General features: G+C 43.3%; 1 protein-coding gene across 4 annotated transcripts in view; it reads left to right on the forward strand.

The window, feature by feature from the left end:
- LOC144690838 (kinesin-like protein KIF19) overlaps nucleotides 1–18,232 on the forward strand; it is a 182,090-nt gene that overhangs the window by 128,234 nt on the left and 35,624 nt on the right. For all 4 annotated transcript variants that reach the window (XM_078558678.1, XM_078558679.1, XM_078558680.1 and 1 more), the window contains one exon: nucleotides 16,162–16,283. In XM_078558678.1, the coding sequence (XP_078414804.1) occupies nucleotides 16,162–16,283 (122 nt within the window). The remainder of the gene's footprint in view (nucleotides 1–16,161; nucleotides 16,284–18,232) is intronic.

Consider the following 18,232-nt stretch of genomic DNA (forward strand, 5'->3'; position numbering starts at 1 on the left):
TGTTTTTACAATATCAACCGAAATAAGAATCATCAAATAAGTTCTGCTCTCTGAAAAGGAACTTTGGACTGGATTTTCATCCTCGAGATGGGTTGTCGGAGTCTGGAAAATTCCCAGCTCGGCCCTCAGCCCTTGGGAGAAAGTGCAAGGAAAGACAGGATTTTCACTGTGGGGCATTGGGGGCAGGCTGGAGTTGGGCCAGCCTACCCAGGAAAGTTCAGAGGCAGCCACAGGGCCTGCCGGGTGCCAAGGTGGGCTGTTTAAAAGGCCCACTTCAATGCTGTGGGACTTCATTCCAGTTATAATGAAAGGCACCTCGTGATATCTCCTTATATTTTTGGAAAAATGTCAGCAAACAGCTATTGTAATTGCTAGAACGGAGCTTTTTCAACTCCCACCGACATGGGCTTTCTGTTTTGTTTCATTTTTAAAGAGCTGAGGATGTAAATAACTTGACATCGTGATAGTTCTGCAGACCTTTGTCCAGCCTTCAAGAGCATTTACGTCTATTGTAAAAATTTGAGACTCCCATGCTGTGGGTTAAGTCTCTTGCTACAGAGGATATGGGGTCTGTTTGAACTCAGCACTGAGCCCCAGCCCCTTTTTCCTACTGGTGAAAATGGGATCTGTTGGAAACAGGGACGGGACTTCCACTTCTGGGTCCTGCCCGCCAATTTTTAAAGGTCTTTGGAGTCTCCACAACTCTGCAAAAATCCAAAGCTTTGTGTGTATGCTTTTCTCCCTTTTTCAGTTAGTGTTCTCTCTTTCTCCCCCCTCAATTTGTGTTTCTCTCCCTTTACGATTTGAGTTTCTCTCTCTCTTCCTCCTTTGGTTTCTGTTCTTCTCCCTCTCCCTCCTCAGTTTGTGTTGCTTCCTTCCTCCCCAAGTTACTGTCTCCGGTGTTATGGAACTTCTTGGTTGATTCTCGTTAGCAGCAGTGCCACCATCCTGTCAGCAAGTAGTGACACCGTGTGTTTCTGAACTATAAGAGGACTAGCAAACTTGGTTTGGTTGGCAGCCCCAACAAAATGGGCACTGCGCAGGCGCAAACTATGAAGGATGTTCCTCCCAAGTCACTGGTAGCCAAGAGACCAATTCCCCATTCTAGTAAACTCCCATGAAAATTAGGTTGGGTACCCAAATTCACAGCTCGGGAGTTGCAGACATGAGACCCCATCAAACCACCCATGCATAAATTGGTTTCTAATTTAAGAGTTTTGTTTTATCAGTGTCCTGACTTGGCGTCTGACTATCTCCACCAACGGGCCTCAGTCCTGCTAGGTCACCAGTGGTTTGGCGAGTTCATTGTGTTTACCTGAATGATGCAGAGCAGTTAGGTTCCAGCATTAATACCGGTCTGTGCTCAGTTAGCTGAACTCTGCTAGAGAGTCACAAATTGCCTCAGCACCTGGGTTGGGAAGGAAAGGGTTGGATAAGATTTCTGATCCTGATTGCTGACCAGCAACTAGGGTTGCCAACCCTCCAGGATTGGCCTGGAGTCTCCAGATTCAAGGTTAATCTCCAGGGCACTGCTGCAAATCAGTCTTGGGGCACTAAAAAGAGAGGGTTTTTTTTTTCTCCATTTTCTTTGAGCACATGATTATTAATTATGAAAATATTAGAGAAAGAGAAGAAAAGTTGATCGACTGGGTGGGGCAGTCGGAGGCAAGGGTACATGTGATGAAACCTCCAGGAATACATCCACCTAGAGTTGGTATCCCAACTGGCAACTCCTTTTGAAACTGCACATTGAGGGGGCATAACAGACATAAGTGCAATGGTCCCCTCACGGTCTAATATACTGACGGGGCACATTATAAATATTCACGCCTGAAAAATAGTTACTTGGACTGTTCGGCAAGTAATGAGACAAGTAGATAGATCTGCAAAATCTTATGTGGCTATTTGACCAAACGTTCACTTCTAATCCAACATCTTTACTCCCTTTGTATATGTTTTATGTGCAGGAAAACGGGAATGTTAAAGTCTAGATATCTTCAGAATATAGGAATATACTCAGTTGCTGGAATTTTCTATCGCGTGTAGCACTCCTTTACCCTCTGGGAACTGCTCTTGTTATAAATTCATGCTGAAAATAGTTTGGTTCATGTAACTTGAAGCCTATAAATTACCATATTTTTCTCCATGAAAATGCAATGATTATAAATCCTAATTACCTATTCAGAATATCTCAGTTATGAAATGCAATGCTAAAAAGTCCAGCCTACGCAACAGAGTTGGAAAAGATTATTTATGCTGCTTCCTGTTAAATCTATTGGCAGCAATAAAACATAGCCAAATAAGGCTAATAAATGTTAGTGCAATTCATGCCTTTGTAATTTGTAAGTTGGTTCACTAGCGTGGTTGTTTCCTGCTGTGTAAAGTTCACATCCTAGTACAAATATCGCTATGATATATGTTATCATTGTGGTGCATTCACACCACTAAGCATGGCCAAATTTTTCTCATTTCCTTCTCCAGGGATACTGAGGCCAATTTAGGGCGTTAGCTACAATCCGAATTGAGATCAATGATTTCAGCACAGAGCAAGAGCTGAGTCTCGAGTTTGTGACACTCCTTATCTCTTTGGTTACGCTTGTTGCTGTTGTAACCACTTGAGTTATGGAGATGGAGGTGGAATCTTCAGTTTTTTTGATGCACAGTAACCTCTCCAAGTTTGAATGCTTGGATCATTTCTGGAGTTTGGAATTTTCTGGATTACAGAATGATGTTAGAATGCCTAACAATAAGGAAACACCGCCGATAGAAATATTTACCTGAAACATAAAGCAGTGATAAAAAGTTGTAAAGTAGTAATAAAAATTGTTTATCCAAATACTGTATCTTCCACGTTTCCACTCCCAGAGCGCAGCCCGAACAGTCAAGTGGCTGGATAGCCGGTGAGAACCCCACATCGGCTCTTTTCAGGAAGGCCCACCGAATTAAGTGCCAATCAGACATTTAACTGGGCCTCCCCCAGGTTCAAGGACTCCGGGAGACTTCAGCAGCTTGGCAATGCCAGCGGGGAGGTGGTGGCTGTTGCCAGTATAACACCTACCCAAGGCCTTGGATTGCCGAGGGGCCCAGGCACAGGTTGTTTTTTTGATTCCTAATGGGATGTGGGCATCGTTGGCTAGGCCAGCATATATTGCCCATTCCTAATTGCCCTTGAGAAGGTGGTGTTGAGCTGCCTTCTTGAACCACTGTAGTCCGTGTGGTGTAGGTACATCCACAGTGCTGCTCGGGAGGGAGTTCCAGGGTTTTAACCCAGTGACAGTGAAGGAACGGCGATATATTTCCAAGTCAGGATGGTGAGTGCCTTGGAGGGGAAGTTCCGAGTGGTGGTGTTCCCATCTATCTGCTGCCCTTGACTTTCTAGATCGTTGTGGTTTGGGGTTTGGAAGGTGCTGTCTAAGGAGGCTTGGTAAGTTCCTGCAGTGCATCTGTGATGATATTTGGGTGGAGGGGGGCAGGTTGCGGAACGAGGGGTGTTGGCAGCAAGGGCAGGAGCATGGCTTTCAGCAAGGATACCCATTTCCTGTTGGCAGATCCCTCTGTCAGGTACTGAGTGTTTGACAACAAGGGACCCCCCCCTCCCCAGAAACCCGCAAGCAAACATGCCAAGTTTTGCTTTTTGGGCTCCTTGTATGGTCAGTTTCCTGCCCGCTACTGGGTGAATACCAGCGGTGGAGGGATGAAACCCTTAAGTGGGTATGAATTATTGAACAGTTTGGGCCTATACCCATTAGAGTTCAGAAGAATTCGGAGTGAGTGATCTTATTGAAACATATTAGATTCTGAGGGGATTTGATAGGGTGCATAGGGGGAGGATCTTTTCTGTTATGGGGGAGACTTGAACTAGGGGATGTCATTTAAAAATAAGGGGTCTCCCATTTAAGACAGAGTTGAGGAGAATTTTTTTTTTGCAGAGGGCTTTAGTCTGTGGGATTTTCTTCCCCAGAAAGAAGCGGAGCTGGGTCATTGAATTTATTCACAGCTGAGTTGGATAGGTTCTTAATAGACAAGTGAGTCCAGGGTCATGGAGCGTAGACAGGAAAGTGAAGTTGAGGCCACAATCGGATCAGCCATGACCTTATTGAATGGCGGAGCAGGCTCGAAGGGCCAAATGGTCTACTCCTCCTCCCAAGTCCTATGTTTCTAAGTTCCTCATTGCTCATTTAAGAGCTTCAATTGGCGATGGGCTGGAAAGGCTGTCCATGGGCCTTCCCACCACAGAATTAATTGGGCAGTGGCAGGAAGGTGGCAGGATCTTCACCCACCACGCTCCCCGCCACCAAATCCACAATGCAGGAGGGCATTAAATTCACCCCTGTGCAGAACAATACGCTCTCAAATTAGGAGCGTTCCCTGTGTCTAGAGATGTATTATTGGGCATGATGACATTGGGCGTGATGGCACTCCCAATGTCATCACATCAGTTTTGTATAATATGTCCACCAGGCGGACTTAAAAGTTAGAACCCCGCCCATGTTATGTAAATGTCAATTAATAGAATAATTAAGGTCGTTAATGGCCCACTTGACTGTCATAATACTGTGTGAACGATATAATACGCCTTTAGAGTCAGATTCAAGCCATGCCATGTTTTTAAGGGGCAGCTTGTTGGGATGGGTTTAAAAGCTACAGCTGATCCCTGAGTCTCAGCTTAGCAGATAGTAGATCTGTTACCTCTGGGAGTGCTTATTTGAATGAGAGGACTATCCACTTTAAAATCATATGAGTTGGAGGCCTTTTCTTAGCTGCTGAATGCTCTGCTAAGTTTTGTTCCTGGCCATCTCCCAGGGCTATAAAGCAACTGAGAGAGATGGGCATTGTGGTCTCACTTCTCTTGAAAAGATGCGTAAGAGTGCACTCATTAATAGTTTAAGATTATTTTATGGCATGCTGCCGAGCCATTTTTAGCTAAGTGTGTGCCAGCATGGACGCTGTACTTATCTGCTATATGCTCATCCTGCCAACCACCCACCCTACAATTGGACCAAAGCCTTAAATGCACAATGACCTCGTCGAAGAAGCTGTGTTCTTGTTGAATCATTCTGCCTTTGAGATTCAACCAAACTGACTTTCCTGCATTTGCGAGCGAGCCCTGTAGCACATACTGAGGCCTTACTCACTCTGGCCATCCTCATTAGGTCATTTAGCTTTTTCTGGCATTGGGACCAAGTCCTTCTGAACAGCCCAACACTGCTGTCCTTCTCGGCCACCTCCTCCCATGCTGCACCTGTCTGGCTCAGCTTCCTCCTCTTACTGGGGTAGGCATCAGCTGCTCACGTCGGACGGAGACTACATGTAGGAGGGCTCTGAGGGAGTCCTCGTTGAATCTATGGGCTGGTTTGGCCCTTCTCCCCCTGCCTTTCCCATCAGTCCAATGGCACTGACATCTCTGGAGGGAAACATGCAACAACTAGATAACTCTTTCATGAAAATAAATAGTTAACTTGTTCAGTTTAAAAAGAAAGCCACTTTGAACAGTGCCAAGGTTTGGAGACAGCAGAACTTCAAATAAAATCATCTTAGAAGCCTGAAAACTGCTCAATTACAAATTATTCTGCAGAGTTTGAAGTGATTGTATTAAAAGAGTAAATTATAGTGTTGAAATTTTAACAGAAGTCTGATGTTACCTTTTTAAGTAATTATTATTTGGTTAAATTACTTTTCCCACAGCTTCTTTTAAACCTTTCTTTTTAGGCCCTTAGGCTGACTTATTATTAGGTGCCAGCTGTGGCTCATTGGGTAGCACTCTTGCCTCTAAGTCAAACCCCATTCCAGAGACTTGAGCACGTAACACTAGGCTGATACTCCCATGCAGTACGGATGGAGGGCTGTACTGTCAGATGGTGTTGTCTTTCACTCGAGACATTAAACTGTGGCCTTGTCTGTCCTCATAGTTGGATGGAAAAGATTCAATGGCAGTATTTCAAAGAAGAGCAGGGGAGTTTAACCTAGTTTCGTGGCCAATATTCCACACCTAACACGCCTAAAACAGACAATCTGGTCACTATCTCAGTGCTGTTGGGTCTTGCTGCACTGTAAACTGGCTGCCATGTTTCCCACATTGAGTACCCTTCAGAAGTAAAATTGGCTGTAAAGTGCTCTGGGACATCCTGAGGTTTGGAAAGGCGTTATATAATAAATACTAGTACTTGCTCTTCGCAGCCTCGGCGATGCCTTGCTCTTTGCTTTTCTGAATTTGCCGATTTGATAGATCTTAATTGGCTCTAATTATACATTTTTTGAAGTCCTTGTTTGTAAAAATGTGTCCCACAGTTGCAGTTCTGAAATTTTTGATGTGATTTGTAATAATGTTTAAACCTCCCTTGCGTGAAATTAAGATGACAACTGCAGTATTTAAAGCAGACGCTCATAAATATTTTATTATTGATATTCTGAGTTACTTAGCAATTAAAAGTCTCCCAGATGCAAGAATGGAAAAATATTAGCAAACAATGTACTTGATATAATTTGGTTTCTGTAGCTAAGGTTTAAGTTTTTAGGAAAAGCAAAACATAACACTTCTAAGAAATAAATGTTTTTTTAACCCATCTGCCTTTCAATAGCATTAATGCTGTAATCACACTAAACAGCCTTTGCCTTTACAATAAGAATCTCAAACAGAATCATAAGCACAGAAGAAGGCCATTCAGTCCACTGTGCCTGTGCTGGCTCCGTGAAAAAAAATCTATCTAATTCATCCCACCCCCCAGTTCTATCCCCATGGCCCTGCTTTTTTTCTCCTTCAAATGTTTCTCCAACTGCCTTTTAAAAGTTATAATTGAATCTGCTTCAGACATTGCATTCCAGATCATCATAACTCTCTGTGTAAACTAATTTCTCCTCATTTCCCATCTGCACCATTTTCTGCTAATTTGGCAGCCACCCTCTGTAAAGCTATGAAGATCAGACTGAGTGTGAACTGAAAAGCCCCTGCTGATAGACTTTCAGATATATTGGACACTGTGCAATGTGTTGACACCAGCATGTCCTCATAAGTGACAGGGGCTGTCCTTCCAATTGACTTTGATTTGGAACCCAGCAGCACAGAAATTGGGAAGGGTTTCTCTTTGCATTTCATAAAACCTCCTCCGGCCCTACAATCCTCTGAGAGCTATGCGCGCCTCTAGTTCAGGCCTCTCTTAAGCGTCCCCAACTCTAATTGCACCATCATTGGCAGGCATGCCTTCAGCTGCCTAAGCCCTAGGATCTGGAATTCCCTCTCTCAGCCTCTCTGCACTCTTATCTCTTCCCCCTGTAAGACATTCCATAACACCTACATTTTTGACCAAGCATTTGGTTACATGCCCTCATGTCTCCATTTGCTTGGTGCCGAGTTTTGTTCGATAACACTCCTCTGAGGCAGCTTAGAATGTTTCATTATGCGAAAGGCACTATGTAAATGCAATTTGTCATAAGATAAGGGATTTTTTAAAAATTCTCTCATGGGACATGGGCCTTGCTTGAAAAGCCAGCAGTTTTTTTATTGCCCATCCCTAATTGCCCTTGAGGTGGTGAGCTTCCTTCTTCAACCACTGCAATCCATGTGGTGTAGGTACACTCACAGTGCTGTTAGGGAGGGAGTTCCAGGATTTTGACCCAGCGACAGTGAAGAAATGGCGATATATTTCCAAGTCAGTATGTTGAATGGCTTGGAGGGGAACTTCCAGGTGGTTGTGTTCCCATCTATCTGCTGCCCTTGTCCTTCTAGGTGGCAGAGGTCACAGGGTTGGAAGGGCCCTTGGTGAGTTGCTACAGTGCAACTTGTAGATGGTACACACTGCTGCCACTGTGTATCAGCAGTGGAGAGGGTGGATGTTTCAAGGCATTGGATGGTGTGCCAATCAAGCGGGCTGCTTTGCCCTGGATGATGTCAAGCTTCTTGAGTGTTGTTGGAGCTGCATTCACCCAGGCAAGTGGGGAGTATTCCATCACACTCCTGACTTGTGCCTTGTAGATGGTGGACAGGCTTTGGAGAGTCAGGAGGTGAGTTACTAGCCACAGAATTCCCAGCCTCTGACCTGCTCTTGTAGCCACAGTATTTATATGGCTGGTCCAGTTCAGTTTCTGGTCAACGGTAACCCCCAGGATGTTGATAGTAATGCCATAGAATGTCAGGTGGAAATGGTCGGATTCTCTCTTGTTGGTGATGGTCTTTACCTGACATTAGTGAACATCCCCACTCCTGACCTTTTGATGGAAGGAAGGTCATTGAAGAAACAGCCGAAGATTGTTGGGCCTAGGACACTGCCCTGAGGAACGCCTGCAGCGATGTTCTGGAACTGAGATGATTGACCTCCAACAACCACAACCATCTACCTTTGTGCTAGACATGACTCCAAGCAGTGGAGAGTTTCCCCCTGATTCCCATTGACTCCAGTTTTGCTAGGGCTCCTTGATGCCACACTTGGCCAAATGCTGCCTTGATGTCAAGGGCAGTCACTCTCACCTCACCTCTGGAGCTCAGCTCTTTTGTCCCTGTTTGGATTAAGGCTGTAATGGGATCAGGAGCTGAGTGGCCCTGGTGGAACCCTAAACTGAGCATCAATGATCAGGTTGTTTCTGAGTAAGTACTGCTTGATAACACTGTTGAAGACCCCTTCCATCACTTTGCTGATGATCGAGAGTAGACTGATGGGGCGGTAATTGGCCAGTTTGGATTTGTCCTTTTTATGTACAGGACATACTTGGACTGTTTTTCACATTGCCACATATGTGCCAGTGTTGTAGCTGTGCTGGAACAGCTTGGCTGGGGTTGCAGCTAGCTCTGAAGCACAAGTCTTCAGTACTACTGCTGGAATGTTGTCAGGGTCAATAGCCTTTGCAATATCCAGTGCCTTCAACCATTTCTTGATATCATGTGGAGTGAATTAAATTGGCTGAAGACTGTGGACTTCAAGAGGAGGCCAAGATGGATCATCAACTCTCGTCACTTCTGGCTGAATATTATTGCAATGATTCAGCCTTATCTTTTGCACTGATGTGTTGGGCTCCCTCATCATTGAGGATGGGGATATTTGTGGAGCCTCCTCCTCCAATGAGTTGTCTAATTGTCCACCACCATTCATGACTGGATGTAGCAGGGCCACAGAGCTTAGATCTGATCCATTGGTTGCGGGGTAGCTTAGCTCTCTCTATCACATGCTGCGTATGCTGTTTGGCATGCAGGTAGTCCTGTGTTGTAACTTCACCAAGTTAACGCCTTATTTTTAGGTATGCCTGGTGTTGCTCCTGGCATGCCTTCCTGTACTCTTCATTGAATCAGGGCCAATCCCTCGGCTTGATGGTAATGGTAGAGTGGAGGGCATGAGGTTATAGATTGTGGTTGTATACAATTCTGCTGCATTGGATGGCTCACAGCACCTCATGGATGCCCAGTTTTGAGTTGCTAGATCTGTTCGAAATCTATCCCATTTGGCACGGTGGTAGTGCCACACAACACAATGGAGGGTATCTTCAATGTGAAGACGGAACTTTGTCTCCATAAGGACTGTGCAATGGTCACTCCCACCAAAACTGTGATGGAGAGATGTATTTGCAACAGGAAGATTGGTGAGGACGAGGTCAAGGAGGTTTTTCCCTCTCGTTGATTCCCTCACCCCCTGCCGCAGACCCAGTCTAGTAGTTATGTCCTTTTGGACTCAGCCAGCTTGGTCAGTAGTGGTGCTACTGAGCCACTCTTTGTGATAGGCATTGAAGTCCCCACCCAGAGTACATTCTGTGCCCTTGCGACTTTGGAGGAGTACTGATTCATCAGCTGAGGGGGAGCAGTAGGTGGTAATCGGCAGGATGTTTCCTTGCCTATGTTTGACCTGACGTCATCAGACTTAATGGGGTCTAGAGTTGATGTTGAGAACTTCCAGGGCAACTCCCCCCCAACTGTATACCAACATGTCCCTCCCACTGACAGGACAGATCCAGGGAAGGTGGTGGTTGTGTCTGGGACATTTTCTGTAACTGTTACAACCGCAGCTGATGTTATTTGCTGAGCAAGCCAAATTCCAGAGGGAAACCTGTCTTACTGATCATAACCTTTTTTTTGTATTTTGAAAATGATCCCAGAAGCGTAGAATGCCAGTAACACTTTTACGATTTTAAAATTTAAATATTTATTAACAAGAAGGAAAAATACTTACACACACAAGTGTAAAATTACACAGTTTAAACAGTCTTACAAAACATCTCCCCAATACAGTATCCACTTGGTCAGAACACACAAGTAAACTTCTCAGCAACAGCTCCCTTATAGAGTTTTAACCTTAAAAATCCAGTAATATTACCCAAGGCAACAACTGCTGCAACTTTAATAAAGTATACCACATAACTTCTCGCTCTCTTCCACTCTGCTGTGGAAATCTGAAGGGAGTTCAGAAACAGATTGCTTTTTGAAAACAATGACTTTTCTGGCTTGAAACTGGATGGCTATTTCAAATTCATAACTTTTCTCAGCACAGAACTGGTCACAGGACACAGCCACCTCAACTCAACTAAACATCTCCTTAAATATCTTTTTTCCATTTTATCCTAAACTCCATTGTCCTAAGCACCTCTTTGAGCTCAACTTTTCTAAAATATAAAAATCATTCATGTCTTCCTATTGCCTCCACTATTAATAATAAATATAATAAACTTTAATAGCCTTCCCTTGTTTACTTATGAAACCTTTTAAGTTGTAAAAGTCCTTTAATCTCCCATTGAAATTTAAGAGCTGAAAAGTCAAGCCCTTACCAATCAAGTAATGCAAATTTTAAAACCCAACCTGTTTACTCATACATTCAACTTCACCATAGCCTTTCCTTACAAATGCATGAATCTAGCTACTTTACCATTCATCTCTCAGTTCCCATAGACAAGCTGTCTTTACTAACCTTCCCCCAGTTTAATTACCCATGGACACACACATACACACACACATACAGTCTTCTTTATAGAATGCCACCATATTCCCAAAATTTTTTTTTAAAACATTCAACTTCACAATAAAGTATGATTCCGTGAGGAGGACTTTGCAGGGTCGAAAGGGGTGGGCTTGCCATTGTCATTCCTGGTGCCTCAGTCGATACTGGGTGATCCATCTGGTTTCATTCCTTTTTGATACAACTGAGGGGTTGCTAGACTATTTCAGAGGGCAGTTAAGAGTCAACCACATTGCTGTGGGCCTGGAGTCACATGTAGGCCAGACCAGCAATGTGGTTGACTCTTAAATGCCCCCTGAACTAGGGCAACTAGGGATGGGTAATAAATGCTGGCCTGGCCAGCGACACCCATATCCCATGTACGAATAAAAAAAAATACTGACTGTAAAGCTGGTCAAACCATGAAATGAAGCTGTGTAACCAGTTGCCTACCAAAATGGCAGTCGAGATCTTGTGCATGTTATAGGACATTAATTTCCATATTAAAAGGGCCAACTACCTCCAACAAACAAACTCCTTGGGTGTCAAACAGTAGGCCCTTTAAAAATGTTGGCAGCTGCAACGTCAGTGTTAATCGGGCACTAAGTTTACTCACACCATCTTGAAGCCATTAGTACCTCGTTCACATTGATTTGGCCAAGTTAAGATCAAACCCAGTAATTCTAACTGACCCTAAGTCAAGTGTCACTTAGAAATATACTCAAGTAAATCTGCTGTATGGGTAGAGTCGAGGGACTGTAAATTCAAATTACAATAACTTCTGATTCAGGTACAAGATTAATGGACAATAATACTTCTTTCCGAGTATTTAGCAATTTAAATAATTCCAGGATATTGTAATTTGGAATTGTAACAGAATGTTAATGCATTATTTTAATAGTTTGAGAGCTAAACATAGAATTGTGTCTGAATCTGTAAAGATCAGGAGGAAAGCGAAAAAAGACTAGACATTTGACTCTCCTTCAAACATGCAGTCTGATGTGATCAGTCTGCATCCTTTTCAAAGGCAAGGATGATTAGTGTTTATTCTATTCATGCAATGTTTACATGTGTGACCCTACAGGAATGTTAGATTCGGAAGTTAGATCAATGGTAATAACAACTGTATTAGCAAGGTTCATGCCTGATGTCCTTGACCTGATAAGCACAGAGACAGGAAGAATCTCTACACGGATAATATGAGCTGCTGGGAGCAGAGAACATGATCCAGTTTCTGGTGAGATGCTCCATCTTGATCCAGGCTCATGCATTGACTCCTGAGATACCCGATTTTCACACTGATTCATCGCCGCTTTAGTGTTAAATTACATATGCATTTATGTTACCTATATATGCACATTAGTTTTTATACAGTACATGTAATGTACTGCATGAGTCAATCATCACTTAAGTTTTATTTTCAACATGTTGGCAAAAAGGAAAAGAAAGACTTGCATATGGCACTTTTCACATCCTCAGGATGTGTCAAAGCACTTAACAGCCAATGAAATATAGTTACTGTTGCAGTGTAGGAAATGCAGCAGCCAATTTGTGCACAACAAACTCCCACAACCAGCCATGTGCTAATAACCAAATAATCTGTTTTTGTGATATTGGGATATTGGTTCAGGGATGGGGCCTCGGTTTATCACCTCATCCAAAAGACCACATCTCCAACTGTGCAGTACTCCCTCAGTACTGCATTGGAGCATTAACCTTGATTTTTGCGCTTAGACCTTGGAGTGGGATTTGAAACCAGAGGCGAGGGCACCAACTGAGCCACCATTGACATACAGAGTTGGCTGAGGTTAGAGGTTGAAACAGGATGTTTCAAAGGGGAGAGAAGGGAAATGTAATGAATGTGTACAGGAGAAGAGGACTAGTTGGACTGATGATTGGGAAAGAGGAATGCATATTAGATAAATATATGAACATACAAATTAGGAGCAGGAGTAAGCCCCTCGAGCCTACTCCACCACTTAATAAGATCATGGCTGATCTGATTGTAATCTCAACTCCACATTCCCACCTACCCCCAATAATCTTTCACTCCCTTGCTTATCAATAATCTAGCTACCTCTGTTATAAAAACATTCAAAGGCTCTGTTTCCACCTTTTAAGGAAGAGAGTTCCAAAGACTCACAACACTCTAAGAGAAAAAAATTCTCCTCATCTCTGTCATAAATGGGTGACCCTAGTTCTAGATTCTCTCACAAGAGGAAACATTCTCTCCACATCCACCCTGTCAAGACCCCTCAGGATCTTAAAGGTTGAAATCAAGTCGCCTCTTACTCTTCTAAGCTCCGGCAGATACAAGCCTAGCCTGTCTAACCTTTCCTCATAAGACAATCCTCGCATTCCAGGTATAGGTCTAGTAAATCTTCTCTGCACTGCTTCCAATGAATTTACAATCTTCCTTAAATAAGGAGACCATTACTATATACAGTATTCCAGATGTGGTTCCACCGATGTCCTATATAACTGAAGCATAACCTTTTTTAAATTCATTTACGGAATGTAGGTGTTGCTGGCTCAGCCAATATTTATTGCCCACCCCTAATTGCCCTTGAGAAGGTGGTGGTGAGCTGCCTTCTTGAAGCCCTGCAGTCCCTGTAGGTACACCCTCAGTCCTGTTAGGGGGGAAGTTCCAGGATTTTGACCCAGCAACAGTGAAGGGACGACGATATATTTCTAAGTCAGGATGGTGAGTGGCTTGGAGGGGAACTTCCAGGTGATGGTGTTCCCATATGTCTGCTGCTCTTGTCCTTCTAGATGGTAGCGGTCGTAGGTTTGGAAGGTGCTGCCTAAGGAGTGTTTGTGAGTTTCTGCAGTGCATCTTGTAGATGGGACACACTGCTGCCACTGTTCTTCAGTGGTAAAGGGATTGAATGTTTGTGGAAGGGGTGCCAATCAAGCGGGCTGCTTAGTCCTGGATGGTGCCAAGCTTCTTGAGTGTTGTGGGAGCTGCACTCATTCAGGCAAGTGGGAACTGTTCCATCACACTCCTGACTAGTGCCTTGTAAATGGTGGACAGGCTTTGGGGAGTCAGGAAGTGAGTTACTCACTGCAGGATTCCTTGCCTCCCTACTTTTGTACTATGGAGCTGCTGCCACATGGCACTGGCTGTGTGACCAAGTCAGCATTGTCATGGGACATAAGCCTGCACATGGGCTTGGTCTCCTGATCCGAAATTTAAAGTTTGTACAAGGTTAATAGAGAACCAGAGAATCTTGCTATCATAATCTCATGTAGAAATCAATGGACTGAAGTAATGGTCATTCTTTGAGAATTGTTCGATTTCTAAAATGGTATTAATGGCAAAAGTTCATTGCTACAATTCAGTAAAGCTTTAAAACAGGGGCCTTAGGACAGTGACATTTGTTATAGGCGGCATGAAATCAGGCTGCGAGTTCAGTGCTTAACACACACGTAGGAAATATCTTTGTGTGATACGTTGGCCTAGTTATTTTAAACACATCAAAATTGGTTAATGGCAGTCATCAGAAATGTGTTACAGCAGTAGCTAGAGCCAGTAAAAGATGCCAATCAAAAGTAAGTAATTGAATTTGAAAAGATACAACAGATGATGAATGGCAGAAAGAAGCACAGGGAATGTGCATTAAGTTATGAGACAAGTTATATAAACTTATCTTGTGTTCCTTTGAAGGTTGAGGGATGATCTAATTGAGGTGTTTCATAGGTTACAGGATATGAAAGAGAGCAGATGCATAAAAGAAATTTCTGCTTGTGAGAGAACCTAGAGAAAGGAGGAATTGTAGTTAAAACAGGAAGAAACATTTTTTCATACAAAGGGTAATAGGAACTCTTTTCCCCCAAAAGGTTGTGGATGCTGGGACAATTGAAATGTTCAAGACAGAGAATGAGGCATTACAAGAATGAAAGAATGTCTTGCATTTATATAGCACCTTTCACAACCCCAGGATGTCCCAATCGCTTTACAGCCAATGAGATACTTTTGAAGTATAGTCACTGATGTAGGAAATTGGCAGCAGCCAGTTTGCACACAGTAAGCCCCCATGAATCAAATGATCTGGTTTAGATGTTGGTTGAATGATAAGCCTTGGCCAAGGGAACTCCCCTGCTTTTCCTTGGATAATGTCATGGGATCTTTTGCATTTACTGCGAGGGCTGGTGGGGCCTGGGGTTTCAGGTGTTATCGAAAAGGCAGCACCCCAAATATCAGCCTTCATTTTGTACTTAAGTCTCTGGAGTGGGACGCAATAATGCTGGTGCTGAGCCAAGACAGACACCTTGATCTGTAGCTGCTGATACCTTAGTTTATAACGGTATCAAGAGAAATGGATCAAACTTGGGTAAATGGAGTTGAGGTACAGTTCAGCCATGGTCTAACTGAATGGTGCAACAGGCTCAAGGGGCTGAATTCGCCTCCTTCTGTTCGTATGTTGTTTGAATCATAAAATCATAGAATGCTTACAGCACAAAAGGAGGCCATTCAGCCCATTATGTCCATGCCAGTTCCCTGTAAGAGCAACTCAGTCCCACTTTCCTGCCTTTTCCCATAGTCCCACAATTTTTTTGATTCAGGTAATGATCCAATTCCCTTTTGAATGCTTCGATTGAATCTCCCTCCACCATACTCCTAGGCAGTAGTGCATTCCAGATCCTAATCTCTCACTATGTAAAACTGGCCTTGCCTCATGTCAGCGCTGCCTCCCTCCCCTATCACCCCAAATCAGTGCCCTCCAGTCCTCAGCACCCCCACCAACAGGAACAGCCTTCTGCTCCGCCCAGGCCCCCTATGATTCTGAAAACCTCCATCAGATCTCCTCTCCAAGAAGAACAATGCATATAATTGGAAACATGGTCACAGATAATTGACACCAAGCTGGGAGTGGATAGACTGCAAAGATCAGGGCAGACAAAAATAACTGTTTGATAGATTAATGGAATATAAAGATAGAAGAGCTGTCTGAAAGGCACCCATCCTGGCTGGCCCACAGTCTTTTGTAGCCTGTTCATTGATTTGTAATGGGAGAAGGACTTGCTATTTGTGTACTGATGATATAAAATTCATGTGTGGACTCTTAATTTAATCTCTCAGATTTCTTTGAACACTGGCAGAATTTGTCTTGGGTACATAATATTGTGACCGTCCTTCAAATGTAATGTCCTGAGATTCCTACAGTGAAATTCATCTGAATCAAGGTTTGTGTAGTATTTGCGCATTTGTTGTCTGTAAATAGCTGTTGATGCTACTTCTGTTTTTTTCCAGATCACAACATCCAAATTCCACAGCAACTGCACAGTCTCTACACCATATATTGGCAAGAGATGGAGGAGGGGACACTAGACAGCCTGATTACCCTTCATTCCATCACCTCCAACACATTGAGGGTAATATAACTATTGTTCTGTTGGAATCAACAGCAAATTCTCTGTTTGACCAGTTAGGGCCTAATGATTAAGTAAATGTTCTCATAGCCCTAAAAAAATGATACTAAGGCCAGAATTTTCCAGCCCTCTTGGCGTTGGGCGTCATAGCGGGTGGGGTTTGGGGGGTTACAATATGACAGGAAGGCCAAAAATCTGTTACACACTATTGTGAAATTAGTTTGCGATCGTCCGTTCCATCCAAAAATGGCGGGCCACGCTTCCCACTGTCACACGCTGGGAATCTAATTTCAATGCTTTAACCTCTTATTATAAGCCCTGCTCGCTGGAATCATCCCCCCAAGTTGGATCATCCAGGCATGTCAGTGTGATTGCGCGCCAACGTGATTCACAACTGTACATACATGATGTGCACCTGGCGAGCTGCCAATCTGGGACCATTTCGCCTTAATGTTTCCCAGTATTCCACAATCAATTGGAGGCAAGTTAATTATACAAGGGCATGGTATGCAATCAAGAAGAGTGGGAGGATGTTCATGCGGAGAATAAACGCCAACAAAGACTTACTGGATGAAACAACCTGTCTCTATGTTGTAAATACTTTGTAATGTTTTGTGATATCCTGATAAGGTTAGTATGAAGTAAGGTGGGAGAAAGGTCATGTGGCGCTTAAATACTGATCAAATGACTTGTTTCTGTGCTCTAATGCCGATGTAATTCTAGGTAATTAGCACCGCTGGAGTGATTTCAATGTAAAAAAGAGTCCACCATCTCATTCTTAGGGTAACTAAGATTTGAGATGATTTCCTTCCTGTCGCTCTAGAGCATGTTTATCATTTCACCAGTAATAGTGAACAAAGGGAATCTTTACAGAGGATGAACAATGTTCCAGTGTATAATACAAGAAATGTTTTTCCCTCCCTCTTCATTCACGCCAGGCAATTTATTTAACGCTATTTCAGAACCTGCTCAATGTCTTAGCTTATGCTTTATCGAAAATAGAAATGATGGTTTCTGTCATATGTACACATGACAAAGAAGGAAAGGAAGCTTTGCTAAGCCAAACTGAGAGTCCCCGTTGATTATACACGTGATAATAAACAGAAACAGGTCCCCAAAACATAATTAGAATTGGAAACATCTCTGGATTATTTTCACCATTTATTTCCAGAAAGTATTTAGAAGAAGTTACTCATATTGCTGGGCATTTTATTAACAATACATATTTTCACAATTTTAAAAAAGCACACCAGGATGAAAGGTCATTAATATGCTAAGTGGAAGCTATTTTTCCCAGAGTTTAAACAATGAGTGGTTTATTGCCTTGTCTGAGTATTCGGAAAGACACCATTGTTTTGGAAAGCTCTGATTTCTGGCAGCTTGTGAGAGAAGGATAAGATGGGCCAGCATTTTGACACAGAGTGAGAGACTTTTATAACAGAACAGAGACATGAAAAAAGGGCAGTCAAACAGCAAGGTCCTTGCAGGATAGTTGAAAAGAAGGAGACTGCAGGGAGATGATGCTCTATCCTGAGCTATAGGATGATGCAGGTGTGGGATAATGCTACAAGATGCAGGCGAGTTATTCTGTTTAATCATAGAATGGTTACAGCACAAAAGGAGGCCTTTCAGCCCATTGTGACTGTGCCAGTTCCCTGCAAGAGTAACTCAGCTAGTCCCATTCCCCTGCCTTTTCCTCGAACCCCTGCATTATTTTTCTCTTTGGATAATTATCTAATTCTCTTTCAAAGGCCACGATTGAATCTGCCTCCACCACACTCTCAGTTAGCAAATTCCTTTGGCTCTCGACCCTTCCACCAATGGGAACAGTTTCTCTCTATCTGCTCTGTCCAAATCCCTCATACTTTGAAACACCTCTATCAAATCTCCTCACAACCTTCTCTTCTCCGAGGAGGACAGCCCCAACTTATTTAATCTATCTTGTGGGAGCA

Source organism: Cetorhinus maximus, chromosome 15, assembly GCF_964194155.1.
Source record: "Cetorhinus maximus chromosome 15, sCetMax3.hap1.1, whole genome shotgun sequence".
In the NCBI taxonomy this organism is placed as follows: domain Eukaryota; kingdom Metazoa; phylum Chordata; class Chondrichthyes; order Lamniformes; family Cetorhinidae; genus Cetorhinus; species Cetorhinus maximus.